Raw genomic sequence first — 18,936 nt, forward strand, 5'->3', positions numbered from 1 at the left:
GTGAGGGCTAGGGGACTGATCAGGGCAGCTGCAGTCCCAGTTCTCACCTCCTTTGGGATGACGTGACGGTCCACGCTCCCGTCCAGCTCCTGGAGTCGCGCCGCGACTGGGGTGAGCTTGGCTGTGCGGACAGTCTCGTTCAGAACCTGTTGGCAATACCTGCACGAGGAGAGGGACAAGATGGGTGCAAGCTACAGGTAACTACCCACAGTAAATATAAACCAGTGCAGCACAAATCCGAGACTCGATGTTTGGGGTGTGATATCTGGGCTCAGAAAGCGACTGGATAAAATAACCCATGACAACCCTCCTCCCCAGCGTGCACACGCACTCACGCACACAGAATCTGGATAGAGGATAACTGTATACACACTCACGCACACACAAACAGCCCCAACGCCCAAAAGTAGGGGATCAACAAGGGATTCTGTCTCCAAAGACCATCTCCTAATTCCTGCTGGCTGGCTGCCTGGGTGTTGGGTGAGGTGAGCTGGGGCCAGACAGCCCTCCGGCACTCACTGTTGACACAAAAAAGGTGGAGTGGTCCATGGCACCCTGCACTGCATCCCCAGTTGTGTGCAGCTTGCTCAGCACAAGCCTGACGCTGAATCTGGGAGTTTGTGGGTCCAATCCCGCCACCACCTCCCCCCCACCCCCAAAGCATAACTCCAGGTTCCAGCACCTCTTGAGGTGTCCTGGGAACACGGTAAGGTGATCTGTAGGCCACGCCACAATGAGAAACATTTGTCTCTTGATCAATCAGCCAACCCAGAGCCTTTGCAAAAATCGACCCTCACCTGAGTTCCTGCAGCTTGTCAAAAGTGAGGGGGTTCCTTCCCAGAACTTGGCTCACCTCTTGATAAAGCTTGTCCTGCAGCGACTTCGAGGTGGCTAAAAAGTACGTAGACCAAATGCACACTGGGAAAGAGAAGGTCAAATGTGATCATTTCAGAGAGTGGACAGTCATCTAGAACCATACTCCACAGCAACAGAGAGAGAGAGGATAACTGTACAGCAGCGGCAGAGAGAGAGAGGATAACTGTACAGTATAATGGCACAAATATGATAGAATGTTTCACTACTGGAGTGATTCCACTGACAAATTAGGGATCGTTTATAACAAAAACTATTTAATACCACAGTTTAAATCTAACTCTAACAAATGAAGCACCTTAACCATTAACAGTTGAACAATATTTAAAAATGAAATGGAAACAACTTAATGTCTAGACTATCGCTGTTCCAGTTCCAAAAAAGCAACATTCCTCTTACAGATTTAAATGGCAATTTAAATACAGTTAACAACCACCGCTTGGTCAAATGCTGTCTTGATGTCAAATGTAGATACTCTCATCTCACCTGCTGAGTTCAGCTCTTTTGCCTACGTTTCAACATCAATATATAAAAGTTACATTACTGTTCAGGACCTCTGGACATTGAATACATTAATGGTTGTTATAGAAATGCAAACTGATTTTATTTTATTTACAGAATGACAACAGGGGTCATTCTGCTTTTGTGTTATGAATAAACTGTACTTACGATTTGCGGTAATTACACAGCCAGCCAGTGAGAAGATCATACTGTCTTCCAGAACCTGGCAAAACAAACAAAGGTTACAGCAGAATCCACACAGAAACCAGCTTCAGCTGGTGGGACTGACTTGACTAGCTCAGGGATTTGGATGTAACTGACAGAATAGAGGTGTACCAGCAGCCAGTGGAGGAGGCCCGGGAGGTACTGGCAGCCAGTGGAGAAGGCCCGGGAGGTACCGGCAGCCAGTGGAGGAGGCCCGGGAGGTACCGGCAGCCAGTGGAGGAGGCCCGGGAGGTACGTGGGTCCAGAGCTCAGCTAACTACAATCACCTCATAGAATCAGAGGTTTACAGCATGGAAATAGGCCCTTTGGCCCAATTTGTCCATGCCGCCCTTTTTGCAATCACTAAGGTAGTCCCAATTGCCTGCGTTTGGCCCATAGCTGTCTATAACATTGACGTAACTGTCTATGTTACGTCTAACTCCCACCTAACTGTCTTAAATGGTTTTTGAAGGACAAAATCGTATCCATCTCTACTACTACCTCTGGCAGTTTGTTCTAGACACTCACGGAAGGATGGGAAAGGTAGGATTAGAGAGCCGTGGATTACAGGGGGTATTGAAGACTTGGTCAGGAAGAAGAGGGAGGCGTATGTTAGGTCGAAACGACTGGGTACGGAGAGTGCGCTGGAGGAATATAGAGAGAGTAGGAGGGAGCTAAAAAGGGGAATTAGAAGGGCGAAGAGAGGGCATGAAATGGCTTTGGCTGGTAGGATTAAGGAAAATCCAAAGGCTTTTTATTCCTATATTAGAAGCGAGAGAGTAGTTAGAGGGAAAATTGGTCCTCTTAGGGACAAGAGTGGAGAGTTATGTATTGAGTCGGAGGGAATGGGGGAGCTCCTGAATGAATACTTTGCGTCGGTATTCACGAAGGAGAGGGGTTCGGAATCGTGCGGTCTCTTGAAGGAAGCTGAGGATCAGTTGCAGGAAATATCTATTACGAGAGAGGAAGTGCTAGGGCTTTTAGGTAGCATAAGGACGGATAAAGCTCCGGGGCCTGATGGTATTTATCCCAGGCTGCTTAGGGAGGTGAAAGATGAAATTGCTGGGCCTCTGGCGCAAATCTTTGTCTCTTCTTTGGACACAGGTGAGGTCCCAGAGGACTGGAGGGTAGCAAATGTGGTACCGCTGTTCAAAAAAGGTAGTAGGGATAACCTTGGAAATTATAGACCGGTGAGTTTGACATCAGTGGTAGGGAAATTAATGGAAAAAATACTTAGGGGTAGGATGTATGAGCATTTGGAGCGTTGCGATCTGATTAGGGATACGCAACATGGCTTTGTTAGAGGGAGGTCTTGCCTTACGAATCTGGTGGAATTCTTTGAGGAGGTAACAAAAACGGTTGACGATGGGAGAGCCGTTGATGTCATCTATATGGATTTCAGTAAGGCGTTTGACAAAGTCCCTCATGGTAGGCTGGTAGAAAAGGTTAAGGCGCATGGGATACGAGGCCAGGTAGCTAGGTGGATTGAGAACTGGCTGGGTAATAGGAGACAGAGGGTAGTTGTGGAGGGGACCTTGTCGGGCTGGAGGCCAGTGACCAGTGGTGTGCCGCAGGGCTCAGTACTGGGACCTCTCCTCTTTGTAGTATGCATAAATGACTTGGAAGAGAGCGTAGGTGGTGTGATCAGCAAGTTTGCTGATGACACCAAGATGGCAGGGTTGGCGGGTACTGAACTGGATTGTCAGGTGATACAACAGGATATAGATAGGTTGGTGCATTGGGCAGATAGGTGGCAGATGGAATTTAATCCTGACAAATGCGAGGTGATGCATTTTGGAAGGAATAATGTAGAGAGGAGCTATGTGATAAAAGGTACACCGATTAGGAGTATAGACATACAGAGGGACCTGGGAGTGCAGGTCCACAAATCCATGAAGGTTGCGTCACAAGTGGAGAAGGTTGTTAGGAAGGCTTATGGAATGTTAGCCTTTATAGGAAGGGGTATAGAGTATAAAAGCTGCCGTCTAATGCTTCAGTTGTATAGAACGTTGGTTAGACCGCATTTGGAGTACTGCGTCCAGTTCTGGTCACCTTACTACCGGAAGGATGTGGAGTCTCTGGAAAGGGTGCAGAGGAGGTTTACCAGGATGTTGCCTGGCATGGAGGGGCTGGGTTACGAGGAAAGGTTGGAGAAACTGGGACTATTCTCCTTGGAAAGACGGAGATTGAGGGGGGACATGATAGAGGTATATAAGATACTGAAGGGAATAGATAGAGTTAATAGTGAGAGACTGCTCCCTAGACTGGGTACAAACACGAGAGGTCATGATTTAAGGGTGAGGGGGGAGAGGTATAATTTGGAAGTGAGAGGAAGGTTCTTTACGCAGAGAGTTGTGGGGGTATGGAACGCGCTACCGAGTAGGGTGGTGGAGGCAGGAACGTTGGACTCGTTTAAGGTTCAGTTAGATAGACACATGAGTGAAACGAGGATGGAGGGTTATGGTAGGGGCTATTAAATAAGGTTAGAACCTCGGGAGACACTGGAAAAGCAGGCTTGTAAGATTAACGTTTTTGTCTTTTTATTCCGCAGGAGGAGGTCCACCTCGTGTCAAACGAGGGGCATGCACACGGTGGGTCGTGCGTGGGCTGCTCTTGGAAGTTCCAGGAGTGGCCTAGTACTTCGTGTCGGTGTGTGTGCTTGATCCTGGACCGGTAGACGGGCGCCGCAACAGCTCGGTGACTAGCACTGCTAGCTGTGCAGATACATGGATTTGGGCCTGTGTCTGTGGGAGTTTGCGCATTCTCCCTGTGGTTGCATGGGTTTCCTCCAGGTGCTGCGGTTTCCTCCCACACTCCAAAGATGTGCTCTTAGGCTGATTGGTTTTACCAAATTGACACTATTCTCCCCTGAATCTGGCTAAGTTAGGGGTTCCATTTGTAGACATGCAGGGTAGAATAGGTGTAGGGTGATGCGGCGGCGCGGGCTCGTTGGGCCTGTTTCCCGTGCTGGGTTGTTCTTTGTTCTCACCACCTTCTGTGCGAAAAAAATTGCCTCTCTGGACCCTTTTGTATCTCTCTCCTCTCACCTTGAACCTATGCCCTCTAGTTTTAAACTCGCCTACCTTTGGGAAAAGATATTGACTATCTACCTTGTCTATGTCCCTCATTATTTTGTAGACCTCTATAAGGTCACCCCTCAGCCTCCTATGCTCTGGGGAAAAAAAAGTCCTAGTCTATCCAGCCTCTCTTTATAACCCAAACCATCAAGTCCTAGTAGCATCCTAGTAAATCTTTTCTGCATTCCTTCTAGTTTACCCTGAGTCATCCTAGAGGATGAGCTTCTAATCTAGGCTGCACTCAAAGGTTACAGACTACAGGATCCGTGCCTATCACATTTCCCGCACAGGCATGGGACACGATTCCCCCATGCGGTGACGTTTGTTATCTCACCTGTGCAGCATCTTGAGCTGTTTTCCTATGATAAAAGCTATACAAATGGAACATATTGTTGTTATACTGTGACTGAGTGGTTTCACAATAGGGTAGAACCATAGAATCCCTACAATGTAGATAGAAGTCATTCAGCCTATTGAGTTTGCACAGACTCAGAGAATATCTCACCCAGGCCTATCCCCCACTCCTATTCTCCCAAGCGTTTAACATGGTCAATCCACCTAATTTGCACATCTTTGGACACTAAGGGGAAATTTAGCATGGCCAATCCATGTGACCTGCACATTTTTGGCCTGTGGGGGGAAACCGGAGGAAACCCACACAAATACGAGGAGAGACTGCAAACTCTACACAGTCACCTGAGGCCGGAATTGAACTGAACTGGTGCTGCCAGGCAGCAGTGCTAACCACTGTGCTGGTGAATGATTAAATGAATGATTAAGTAATGAATTCCTGCATGTATTAAAACATACTTAATCTTATTCACAGGGTCACAGTTAGTGAACATGCCTGATTTCAATCTTGTAGCCACTGAGGTGAAGGAGGGCTACCCATGCGGCCCACTCACTCGCCTAGGTTGCCCATCACTGCAATGACACATTTAAAGCCAGGTTCCAGTCACACACTCTCACAACCCAGTCCCTTGTACCTGCTTCTCACTGAGGTCACCCTGCAGTAAGGAGTCCATGAACACTTCCCGGCCACTGCTCTGCTCCTTGCGCTCCTTCGCCACTCTCTTCAGCGTGGCTTCCATTTCCCCGAGGGCTGGGAGGAGAGAACAGAATTTGGAAAATAACTTGATCAAGTGCAAAGAAAATAAAAACTGCACCTAGCTGAACTTGGGCAACTTACAGTTGCAAGTTGCAAAGACAGAACATTAAATTAAATTATGAATCTTAAAATTTTTATTAGTATCACAAGTCGACTTACATTAACACTACAATGAAGTTACTGTGAAAATCCCCGAGTTGTCACACTCTGGCGCCTGTTTGGGTACACTGAGGGAGAATTTAACACGGCCAATGCACCTAACCGGCATGTCTTTCAGACTGTGGGAGGAAACCAGAGCACCCAGAGGAAACCCATGCAGACATGGGGAGAGTGTGCAGACTCTGCACAGACAGTGACACAAAGCTGGAATTGAACCCGGATCCCTGGCACTGTGAGGTAGCACCGCTAACCATCATGCCACTGACAGTGCGGAGGTTCGAGGATGCACAAGTAATGAAATCAACACGTTTCCACGAGTGGTGCTCAGTACAGGGACTGGGCTCCCAATGTCATCACGGTTCTGTCAGCGTTTGACAGGGATGTGAATTTTTTAAAGTCTCTGGAACCACAGATGGTCAAACCCAACGGATTTACAAATGTCCTTTAAGGAACCGAAACTGCTGCCATCCTTGTGTAAAAGGAAAACACTGCGGTTGCTGGAATGTCAAACGAGAACAGAAAATGCTGGAAAATCTCAGACCAAGGGTCATCCAGACTTGAAATGGTAGCTCTATTCCCTCCGCAGATGCTGAAATTTTCCAGCAGTTTCTGTTTTTGTTGCTACTGCCATCCTTGACTGGTTTAGCCTCTATGTGTCAGCAGCCCCTTACCAACATGGTCGAATCTGACTGCCCTCTGATATGGTTCAACAGACCACTCTGTGATCTGCAATAAATGTGGATTTTGCCAGAATGCCCGAGAATGAATTAAAATATTTCAGAAGTTCGGAAACATTATGCTCAGAATCACATCAAATATAACGGGTGCAGCTGATGGAGCTTTAGGTGTCTTTCTGGACAAATTAATCAAATGGGCCAAATGACCTCACTGATTTGAAATTATCCTGTGAACTGTAACATTGAAAAATCATGTAAAGCAGGATAGGAACTGAGATTACAGGAATAATTCTTGGCCATTTAATCTCTAGAGGCTCATTTCAGCAAGGACAGCATCTGGTTGTCACTATCTTGGCAGTGACAGTCAATCAGGCTTTGTTTGCCAGCTATCACCTTGCCAGTCTATCCCTGAAGCTGTTCCACTTGAAGAGGAACAGGCTGTCAGTGAAGTGGCTTCAGAAAAACTGTCCAGCGCACGGTGCCTTCAGCAGCTGTTAGCTGTTGGGAAAGCAATGCCACCCCAAACCCACCCCCATCAATACGACAGGTGGGCACCAGTGGCCAAGCCTGAATCTGCACAGGGCGGGTTCAGCAGATGATAAGATGGCGTTTGCTACCAAATAAACCTGTTGGACTTTAACCTGGTGTTGTGAGATTTCTTACAGATAATAAGATGCAGACTTGTGCCATCTTCTGGTACAGACATGTATTGCAGTGCAGATATAGCCAGCACTTTTCCCGCCCTCCAGTCTTTTGGGAAGGGATCTCAATATTTCTGCCATTATCCTTATCACTCACTAATACCCCCACTCACCATCCATCCCAACACCCACTCTGACTCTCAAAGAGCACCATCTCCTCCAACTCCTTCCTGATAACCCCCTGCCCTCCCCATACTCACCCACCCCCCACAGACTACCCTCACCCCACCCCACACTCTCCCCCATGCCCCACCCACACTGCCTCCCCACCCTGCACCCCCCTAGACACTCCCCCCACCATCCCAAAAAATCCCCAACCCCCCCCCACACACTCCACTCCTCCACCCCACCACCCCCTTCCTTCCCCCGCAAACCCCTCCACCCTCCAGCCCCCCCACAAACCCCTCCACCCTCCAGCCCCCCCACAAACCCCTCCACCCTCCAGCCCCCCCACAAACCCCTCCACACTCCAGCCCCCCCACAAACCCCTCCACACTCCAGCACCCCCCGCAAACCCCTCTACACTCCAGCCCCCCCCCACAAACCCCTCCACACTCCAACCTCCCCCACAAACCCCTCCACACTCCAACCTCCCCCACAAACCCCTCCACACTCCAACCTCCCCCACAAACCCCTCCACACACTTCCTCCCCCCACACTCCCCTCCACACACTTCCTCCCCCCGCAAACCCCTCCACACACTTCCTCCCCCCGCACTCCCCTCCACACTCCAGCACCCCCCCGCAAACCCCTCCACCCTCCAGCCACCCCGCAAACCCCTCCACCCTCCAGCACCCCCCCGCACTCCCCTCCACCCTCCAGCCCCTCCCACAAACCCCTCCACCCTCCAGCCCCCCCCACAAACCCCTCCACACACGTCCTCCCCCCACACTCCCCTCCACCCTCCAGCCCCCCTGTGCACTCCCCTCCACCCTCCAGCCCCCCCCGCGCACTCCCCTCCACCCTCCAGCCCCCCCGCGCACTCCCCTCCACCCTCCAGCCCCCCCGCGCACTCCCCTCCACCCTCCAGCCCCCCCGCGCACTCCCCTCCACCCTCCAGCTCCCCCCCGCGCACTCCCCTCCACCCTCCAGCCCCCCCCGCGCACTCCCCTCCACCCTCCAGCTCCCCTGTGCACTCCCCTCCACCCTCCAGCCCCCCCCGCGCACTCCCCTCCACCCTCCAGCCCCCCCGCGCACTCCCCTCCACCCTCCAGCCCCCCCGCGCACTCCCCTCCACCCTTCAGCCCCCCCGCGCACTCCCCTCCACCCTCCAGCCCCCCGCGCACTCCCCTCCACCCTCCAGCCCCCCGCGCACTCCCCTCCACCCTCCAGCCCCCCGCGCACTCCCCTCCACACTAGACTAACCTCATTAATTTCTGCCTTCACTGATCTGGGAGTGGTCAACTAGACAGAACCCAGCCTAACACAGGCTCAGGATAGAATAATCTCTCTCTCCAAACACAGTATAACTAACAATGGGTTTGGATGACTGAGGCCATTCAGCCCACCTTAGTTGATCCACCTGAAGCTTCATCATTGGATCTAACTTGTTTCAAAATGATTGAAGGGTTTCCACCTTGGGATTATCCGTTCAGATTCCATTCCACATACTGATCACTCAATGTGCAAAGAGACATGAGAACCACAGAAAGGTCACGGAGTGTAAAGAGGCCATTCAGTCCAGCATTTGCTGATATCCATTCAAAATTTTCGTTTGAATATTTTGAAAACGTGTTGCCCTATCATTGCTATTCAACTTATAGCAACATTCTGATTGGGCTGAAGTAATTTTCCAGGCTTATGTTTCTCCTGTCAAGTATTCCTCTTCAAGATCACCACGTCGATGATATGGCAAGTGGTATACTGGCCTTCATTGCAAGATTATCTTACTGCAGCTGTATAGGGCCTTGGTGAGGCCACACCTGGAGTATTGAGAGAGACTTTGGTCTCCTTATCTAAGAAAGGATATACTTACCATAGACGGAATGCAGCAAAAGTTCACCAAACTGATTCCTGGGATGGTAGGACCACCATATGAGGAGAGATTGGGTTGACTGGGCTTGTATTCACTGGAATTTAGAAGAATGAGAGGGGATCTAATTGAAATGCATAAAATTCTGACAGGGCCGGATGCAGGGATGGTATTCCCTTTGGCTGGTGGGGTGTCAGGGGATACAGTCTCAGGAAATGGGAAAACCATTTGGCATTGAGATGAGGAGAAATTTCTTCACTCAGAATGTGGTGAACCTATGGAATTCTCTACCACAGAAGGTTGTGGAGACCAAATAATTGAACATATTTAGGAAGGAAACAGATAGATTTCTAGATACCACAGGTACCAAGAGTGGCAACATGGCATTAAGATAGAAGATTGGCCATGCACATAATGAATGACTGAGCAAGCTCAATGAGATGAACAGCCTACTGCTGCTCCTATTTTCTGTGCTTCTACGTAGATGCCTCATTTGCAGATTGAAAAGCCCAGGACTCCCTAGCCTTTCCACATGTTAAATATGGCACCAGGGATCAGCCTCACGACCCTTGCCTGTGGCTCCTGCGATCGAACCTCTTTTCGTGTTGTAGCAACCAAAACTGGACAGTGGTCTGATCGCGGCACTGCGTGATCAGATGATAATTCTGGCTCTGAAGTTCAACACTCGATTGGGTTTGTTCGCTGTCGCTCTGCACTGGCTGGGCCTTCAAGTTTGCTAGAAATGCGGGGACTTTTTCAACCTGACACTTGGCTATTTCAACAACACCTAGAGAAGATGTGTGATGCCTAGGTTTCCTCTCTACGTTCGATATTGTGCCTGTGTTGATTTGTCACTGTCCTACTTATAAACTCAATACATAGTTGCTGAGTAAAAGATGTGTGGATTAGGTGGATTGGTCATGGTAAATTGCCCCTTAGCGTCAGGAAGACTAGCTGAGGTAAATGCATGGATTTATGGGGATAGGGCCTGGGTGGGATTGTGGTTGGTGTAGACTCGATGAGCTGAATGGCCTCCTTCTGCACTGTAGGTCTCTACTCTGAGTAATCACCTCAAACTAAAGAAAGTCTATCTGTGCCCTATTGAGACGTTGAACAGTTCCTCAGAAATTCCCTTAATCTGTTAGGGAAAATGCTGGAAAATCTCAGCAGGTCTGGCAGCATCTGTAAGGAGAGAGAAGAGCTAGTGTTGAGTCCAGATGACCCTTTGTCAAAGCAAAAAAGGCATAGAAACAGGGATATAGAAAGTGGTATAAATATCTCCTGCTTTCTATGTCTTTTAGCTTTGGCAAAGCGTCGTCTGGACTTGAAATATCAGCTCTTTTCTCTCTTTACAGATACTGCCAGTCCTGCTGAGATTTTCCAGCACTTTCTCTTTTGGTTTCAGATTCCAGCATCTGCAGTAATTTGCTTTTATCCCTTAATGTTTCCCTGCAAGAGAGTCGACAATGGCTAAGAAGCATTTTGGTTATGCCCAAGGTCACGAAAGGTGCTATATAAACAGAAGTTCATGTCTTTCTCTGAATTAATTCTTTTAAAATTCCATGCCATGCTGCTGCTCCTTAGCATTCCTGAATTAATCATCTTGGCTAGAAACTTGCTGTAGCTGTTTCGCCCAAGGCTAATATTTAGTTATTCAAGGTGGGATACAGAGAAAGAGATACACGGTTAATCCCCAGAATTTGAGCACAAAGGCAGGTTGACTAATCTAGGTCCTTTCACTCTTGGATATAGAACAAGTCTTTAAAGCTACGAAAAGTTTGGACAAATTAGACGTGTCATGAATTTAAGCTCAAGCGACCTGGGTGTTCTTGAACGCAAATCACAAAAGTTAGCCTGTGGGCACAGCAAGCAATTAGCAAAGTAAATGGTATATTTGCTTTTATTATAAAAGAATTGGAGTCCAAAGGTAAAGAGGTCTCAAAGCAATGATATAGGGTGAGACTACACCTGGGGTGTTTTATACAGCACAGACCGATTCATAGGATGACAGAGATTTACTGGTCAAATCCTACATTCCTTAAAGGTTTGGAAAATTAGTGATGATCTTGTCAAAGAATGTTGACAGGGGTTTTTTAATTCATTCTTAGGATGGGGCTATCGCTGGCAAGGCCACCATCTATTCTCTGGTCCCTGTTTCCCCTTTAAAAGGTGGTGGTAAGTTCCATTCTGAACAGGCTTGCTGATCCATTTCAGAAAATATTTAAGAATCAACCACATTGCCGTGGGTTTGGAGTCATGTCTAGGCTAGACCAGGCAAAGAGATTTCCTTCCTCAAACCAGATGGGTTTTTGGTAATTTTCAGTTACCATTACTAATACCAGGTTTATTCCAGATTTATCCCATCAGTGAGCAAGCATGCACAGTGTGCAGACGCATCACATACACACTCCCATCACACACGCGCACATACACACCCTCCCCTTGCACACGCAACCCCCTGCCTGCACATACGCCCCCTCTTAGCACACGCGCACATTCCCCTCCTTGCATGCAAGCACACCCCCACCCTCTCACACCCCATCCTCACATGTCCCACCCTCACCTGCCCGCATGCACATCCCTACACCAATGATCAAAGCTGGGACTTATTCTGGAAGTGCTCTGATTTAGGTTTCCTCACACAACCTTCCATTACACAGCACTACCATAAGTCTGAGATAATGCTCAGTTACCCTCTTCATAATGCTGTTTCCTGGCAGAGCTTTTATCCAGAGATCCATCCAGAAATCCTTTCCCAATCTCTGACCAAATCTGAAAGCAAACACAAGACAGAACTCAGGACACGAGAGAACTGATACACATCTCAGTCTACCAGGATAACGTTATACATCTCAGAAAACCAGAATAATAGTGCATGTCACAGCAACCAGAGGAAACCCACGCTGACACAGGGAGACCGTCAAACTCCCCTTGGACAGTCGCCCAAGGCCAGAATTGAACCTGGGCCTCTGATGCTGTGAGGCAGCGATGCTAACCACTGCACTACAGTGCCACCTTTGGGTTCAAGCTGGGGTAACAAAGCTTCAAACTAAGGCAGGATAGAAGAAAACTAAGTGTGGAATGGCGCAGTGATTAGCGCTGCTGCCTCTCAGCGCTAGGGTACTGGGTTCGTTTCCTGGCTTGAGTCACTGTCTGTGTGGAGTCTGCACGCTCTCCCTGTGCCTGCGTGGGTTGCCTCTGGGTGCTCCAGTTTCCTCCCACTGTCCAGAAGACGTGCTGGTTAGCGAATTGACCATGCTAAATTCTCCCTCAGTGGACCCGAACAGGCGCCGGAGTGTGGCGACTAGGGGTGTTTCATAGTAACTTCATTTGCAGTGTTGATGTCAGCCTACTTGTGACACTAATAAATAAGCCGAATAAATAAACAGAGCAGCTTCCAAACTGGCAATATTCCTGGTCAGTTTGGGTCAGATCGATACAGGGAGAAGAGCTACTTCCGGTGTTAGCAATTCTTTCTCAATGGAAGGAGACTGCTGGGTGAGAGCAGCAGTAAAAAGTTACTTCCTCCCCAACACTGGGTGTGAAGGCTCAAGCCTGCGCTCCTCTCCAGCCCACTCACCGATTCATGGTTCTTTCGGAAGTGGATTACTTCTCGATCACTTTCGAAGTGTTGGCCCATTGCTGCCTGCGTGACTGACTTCATGGCAAAGCCCAACATATGTTGGCACAGAGGGACGTGCTGAGCTTCAGGATATGACAGCCATTTGGTGACCAGCTCGTCAGCCAGCTGCAGGAGAAAGGAAAAGACCAGGAGGAATCAAATCAGTTGCTAAATGATTGCTAGCACAGCCCTGCACCTAGAGGCCCTGGCTCGTAAGATTTAACTCAGCCTGCAAAATAGAGAAAGGTCAGATTTTCAGAGGTACGCGATTGGACAGTGCAAAGGTCACTTTATGCTGTCCCTAACCCACATTATAACTGATGAAACAAAGTACAGGAATGAGATAGAGAATGTGGTGAACTGGTGCAACGACAATAATCTCTCCCTCAATGTCAACAAAATGTCATTGACTTCAGGAAGCGTAGTGGGAACATGCCCTTGTCTACATCAATGGGGACAAAATAAAAATGGTTGAAAGCTTCAAGTTTTTAGGTGTCCAGATCACTAACAAACTGTCCTGGTCCCCCCCATGCAGACACTATAGTTAAGAAAGCCCACCAATGCCTCCACTTTCTCAGAACACTAAGGAAATTTGGCATGTCAGCTACAACTCTCACCAAGTTTTACAGATGCACCATAGAAAGCATTCTTTCTGATTGTATCACAGCTTGGAACGGCTCCTGCTCTGCCTAAGACCGCAAGGAACTACGAAAGGTCGTGAATGTAGCCCAATCCATCACTCAAACCAGCCTCGTTTACAGGACTATACAGAGTAGATGCAGGAAGGCTGTTTATGATGGTGGGGGAATCTAGAACCAAAGGCCATAGTTTAAGGATCCCGGATAAACTGTTTAGGATAGAAATGAGGAGAAGTTTCTTAACCCAGAGAGTGGTCAGCCTGTGGAATTTGCGACCATAGAAAGCAATTGAGGCCAAAAGATTGTACGTTTTCAAGAATTAGATATAGCCCTTGGGGCTAAAAGGATCGGAGGAAATGGGGGGAGACAGAAACAGGTTAATGAGTTCCATGATCAGCCAAGATCATAATGAATGTCACAGCAGGCTTGAGAGGCCAAATGTCCTCCTCCTGCTTCTAATTTCTATATATCAACTGTTTTTGTAAAGTTAGTGCTAATTTAACAATAATAATTCTGGCTTTCAGTCCAAGGGTCAAACATGCAAGAGGTTAGGTGCAGAGTAAAGCTCCCTCTATCATTTCCCTTCAAACAATCCAGGACAGGTACAGTGCAGGTTAGATACAGGATACAATTCCTTCCACACTGACTCATCCAGCACTCTCAGATCAGGCACAGCATGAATTCGATAGGGACTAAAGCTCCCAGTGTGCTATCCCACCAAACTTTGCAGAGCAGTTTTGATTTATTATTGTCACATGTGTGAGTATACAGTGAAAAGTATTGTTTCTTGCGTGCTATACAAAGTATATTGTACATAGAGAAGGAGAAGGTGCAGGACATAGTGTTACAGTCATAGCTAGGGTGTAGAAAAAGATTAACTTAATGCAAGAACATAAGAAATAGGAGCAGGAGTAGGCCATCTAGCCCTTCGAGCCTGCCCCGCCATTCAATAAGATCATGGCTGATCTGTCGTGGCTCAGTTCCACATTCCCGCCCTCTCCCCATAACCCTTAATCCCCTCGCTTATCAAAAACCCATCAACCCGCGTCTTAAAAATATTTAGCGAGGTAGCCTCCACCACTTCAACAGGCAGAGAATTCCAGAGATTCACCACCCTTTGAGTGAAGAAGTTCTTCCTCAACTCCGTTCTAAACCGCACCCCCTTTATCTTGAGGCTGTGCCCCTTAGTCCTACTGTCCTTTCTGAGCGGGAAGAGTCTCTCCACCTCTATCCTATCCATCCCATTCATCATCTTATATGTCTCAATGAGATCTCCCCTCATTCTTCTAAACTCTAACGAGTACAAGCCTAGTTTATTCAGCCTCTCCTCATAGCTCAACCCCTTCAACTCCGGCATCAGCCTAGTAAACCTCCTCTGCACTCCCTCCAAGGCCAAAATATCCTTGCGTAAGTACGGCGCCCAAAACTGCACACAGTACTCCAGCTGCGGCCTCACCAATGCCCTATACAGCCGCAGCAAGATAGGTCCATTCAAAAGTCTGACAGCAGTGGGGAAGCTGTCTTGAGTTGGTTGGTACATGACCTCAGACTTTTGTATCTTTTTCCCAACGGAAGAAGGTGGAAGAAAGTATGTCTGGGCTGCTTTTCTGAGATAGTGGGAAGTGTAGACAAAGTCAATGGATGGGAGGCTGGTTTGAGTGATGGATTGGGTTTTGTTCACGACCAATTGTAGTTTCTTGCAATCTTGGACACTGCAGGAACCATATCAAGCTGTGATACAACCAGAGAGAATGCTTTCTATGGTGTATCTGTAGAAGTTTGAGAGAGTTGTAGCTGACATGCCCACATTTCCTTAGTCTTCTGAAAAAGTAGAGGCATTGGTGGGCTTTCTTAACTATAGCGTCGGCGTGGGGGACTAGGACAGCTTGTTGGTGATCTGGATATCTAAAAACTTGAAGCTCTCGACCATTTCTACTTCGTCCTCTTGATGTAGACAGGGACATGTTCTCCACCACGTTTCCTGAAGTCAATGACTATCTTCTTCGTCTTGTGGCACAGAGAGAGATTAGTGCCGTTGAACCAGCTCACCAGATTCTCTATCTCTTTCCTGCACTGTGTCTGATCATAATAAACATTTCTCAAAGAAGCGACCAACTGGATAGATGAAGGGAGGGAAATAGCTGTGGGTGTGTATGGATTTTCACAGGAGGCTTGTTATAAAAAGCCAGCCATATGGTACAGGAGGAAATGCAGCAGCAGGGATAGAAGGTTTCTTTCCTGCTGGATCCGTGCTCCAACTTGTTAATCAAAAGCTGAGGGGCTGGCGATACTTTCTCAATCCTAGTATGATTTGCAGAATTGCTGACTTGCTGCAAGAAGCCCTCACATCACCTCTTTTGATATTTATTCCACTCCTGCAAATATAGTCAGGTGGTGGTCTCTGTGGGGAGACAATCAACAGGCAACTGACAGCCTGAACAGTATTGGATTCTACCAATATTTCACCTGGGGGAGTGGGTGTAGCTTTCTGAGGAAACACTCCTCTTTTGCTAACAGTCCCTTGCCCACCATGTTCCCAATATCCCTTGATTTGATTTTTCTTTCAACAACCTATCTATCTGACAACAGCTTGCAATATATTATATCTGATAGAAACACAGAAACTAGGAACGGAGGAGGCCATTCGGCCCTTTGAGTCTGCTCTTTGATCATGGCAAATTCATCAAATTCAATATTCTGATTCCCCATCCCCCATATCCTTTGATCCCTTTAGCCCCAAGAGCTATATCTAGTTCTTTCTTGAAATTACACAATGTTTTGACCTCAACTACTTTCTATGGTAGTGAATTCCACACATTCACCATCCTCAAAGTCAACAAATTTCTCCTCACCTCAGTCCTGAAAGGTTTATCCCCAATGTAGGAAAAGGAGCCAGGCTGCTTTAATAAGAAGCATAAAAAATGTTGTCATTGAGATATACAAAGAGATATTTGAATAGCTTGTCAAAAGCTTGGTCAAAGAGGTATGTGTCAAGGAGAATCTTAAAGGAGACGATAGAGGTGGAGAGACTTAGGAGGGAATTCCAGAGCTTAGGACACAGGCAGCTGAAGGCACATGAGGGTTTCAGTGGCTGAAGAATTGAGGGAGGGATAGAGTCAGGTTATATCATGGAAAAGGGAGCAGATGGTCTTGATGATGGAGCACAAATGCAGTCAGAAGCTCATCATATAGAAACATAGAAAACCTAGAAACTAGAAGCAAGAGTATGGGCAGCATGGTAACATAGTGGTTAGCACTGCTGCTTCACAGCTCCAGGGACCTGGGTTTGATTCCTGGCTTGGGTCATTATCTGTGTGGAGTTCGCACATTCTCCTTGTGTCTGCATGAGTTTCCTCTGGGTGCTCCGGTTTGCCCCCACAGTCCAAAGATGTGCTGGTTAGGTTGATTGGCCATGCTAAAATTGCCCCTTAGTGTCCTGAGATGCATAAATTAAAGATTAACGGGTAAAATGTGTAGAGATATGGGGGTAGGGCCTGGGTGCATACTCGATGGGCCAAATGGCCTCTTTCTGCACTTTAGGGTTTCTGTGATTTTTATGATTCTATGTGTAGGCGATTCAGCTCTTCCAGCCTGCTCTGCCATTCATTTTGATCATAGCTGATCATCAAATTCAATATCCTGATTCCTCCAGATTCCTTGACCCCTTTAGCCCCAAGAGCTATATCTAATTTCTTCTTGAAGTCAGACAATATTTTAGCCTTAACTACATTCTGTTGGAATGAATTCAACACCTTCTGGGTGAAGAAATTTCTCCTCACCTCAGTTCTAAAAAGGTTTACCCCTTATCCTCAAACTATGACCCCTAGTTCTGGACTCCCCCATCATTGGGAACATTCTTTCTGAATCTAACCTGTCTAACCCTATTAGAATTTTATAAGTTTCTATGAGATCCCCTCTCACTCTTCTAAACTCCAGTGAAGATAACCCTAACCGACTTAGTCTCTCCTCAAATGACAGACCTGCCATCCCAGGAATCAGCCTAGTAAACCTTTGCTGTACTCATATACAACACCAATGCTATGAATGGTCTAGTTCAGCTTCAGACAGCTCCCAGAGAGAGGCAGTGGTCAGCGAGTAAGGTTCATGGCAGCACCCAAAGACAATGGATCAGATATTTCACTGGAAGAAATTTCTACTCAGTCATCACGGGATTGCCAGCCAAGCAAGGTCAGAGACATAAGAACATAAGAACATAAGAAATAGGAGCAGGAGTAGGCCATCTAGCCCTTCGAGCCTGCCCCGCCATTCAATAAGATCATGGCTGATCTGTTGTGGCTCAGTTCCACTTTCCCGCCCTCTCCCCATAACCCTTAATCCCCTCTCTTATCAAGAACCCATCAACCCGCTTCTTAAAAATATTTAGCGAGGCAGCCTCCACCACTTCAACGGGCAGAGAATTCCAGAGATTCACCACCCTTTGAGTGAAGAAGTTCCTCCTCAACTCCGTTCTAAACCGCCTCCCCTTTATCTTGAGGCTGTGCCCCCTAGACCTACTGTCTTTTTTGAGCGGGAAGAGTCTCTCCACCTCTATCCTATCTATCCCATTCATCATCTTATACGTCTCAATGAGATCTCCCCTCATTCTTCTAAACTCTAACGAGTACAAGCCTAGTTTATTCAGCCTCTCCTCATAGCTCAATCCCCTCAACTCCGGTATCAGCCTAGTAAACCTCCTCTGCACTCCCTCCAGGGCCAAAATATCCTTGCGCAGGTACGGCGCCCAAAACTGCACACAGTACTCCAGCTGCGGCCTCACCAATGCCCTATACAGCTGCAGCAAGACCTCCCTACTTTTATATTCAATCCCCCTCGCTATGAAGGCCAGCATCCCATTCGCCTTCCTGACCACCTGCTGCACCTGCAAGCTGGGTTTTTGCGACTCATGCACAAGGACCCCGAGGTCCCTCTGCACCGTCGCCTGCTGCAGTTTTTTGCCACGTAAGTAATAGTCCTTCCTACCATTCTTCCTACCAAAGTGGACCACCTCACACTTGCCAACATTAAATTCCATTTGCCATTTCCTGGCCCATTCACCCAGCCTATCTAGATCCTTCTGCAGACTCTCCACACCCTCCGCACAATTTGCCTTTCCCCCAATCTTGGTGTCATCAGCAAATTTCGACACCCTGCACTCGGTTCCCTCCTCCAGATCATCTATATAAATGGTAAATAGCTGAGGCCCCAGCACCGACCCCTGGGGCACCCCACTAGTCACCAACCGCCAATCCGAATAGCACCCATTGACCCCCACTCTCTGCCTCCTATTTGACAACCAATCCTCTATCCACGCTAACACCCTACCCCCAACTCCATGTCCCCTGACCTTCTGCAATAACCTCTTGTGAGGTACCTTGTCAAATGCCTTCTGAAAATCCAGAAAGAC

The 18,936-nt window shown here is 47.8% G+C and overlaps 1 protein-coding gene across 1 annotated transcript in view; it reads right to left on the reverse strand.

Moving 5' to 3' along the window:
- Positions 1-18,936, reverse strand: part of cyp20a1 (cytochrome P450, family 20, subfamily A, polypeptide 1) — a 33,650-nt gene that overhangs the window by 3,745 nt on the left and 10,969 nt on the right. Inside the window, exons 5-10 of the mRNA XM_080198727.1 lie at positions 12,853-13,020; positions 11,966-12,044; positions 5,642-5,757; positions 1,543-1,597; positions 798-918; positions 48-159 (exon numbers count right to left, since the gene is read on the reverse strand). Of these exons, the coding sequence (XP_080054853.1) occupies positions 48-159; positions 798-918; positions 1,543-1,597; positions 5,642-5,757; positions 11,966-12,044; positions 12,853-13,020 (651 nt within the window). The remainder of the gene's footprint in view (positions 1-47; positions 160-797; positions 919-1,542; positions 1,598-5,641; positions 5,758-11,965; positions 12,045-12,852; positions 13,021-18,936) is intronic.

Source organism: Carcharhinus amblyrhynchos, chromosome 11, assembly GCF_965287045.1.
Source record: "Carcharhinus amblyrhynchos chromosome 11, sCarAmb.v2.hapA, whole genome shotgun sequence".
Taxonomy (NCBI): domain Eukaryota; kingdom Metazoa; phylum Chordata; class Chondrichthyes; order Carcharhiniformes; family Carcharhinidae; genus Carcharhinus; species Carcharhinus amblyrhynchos.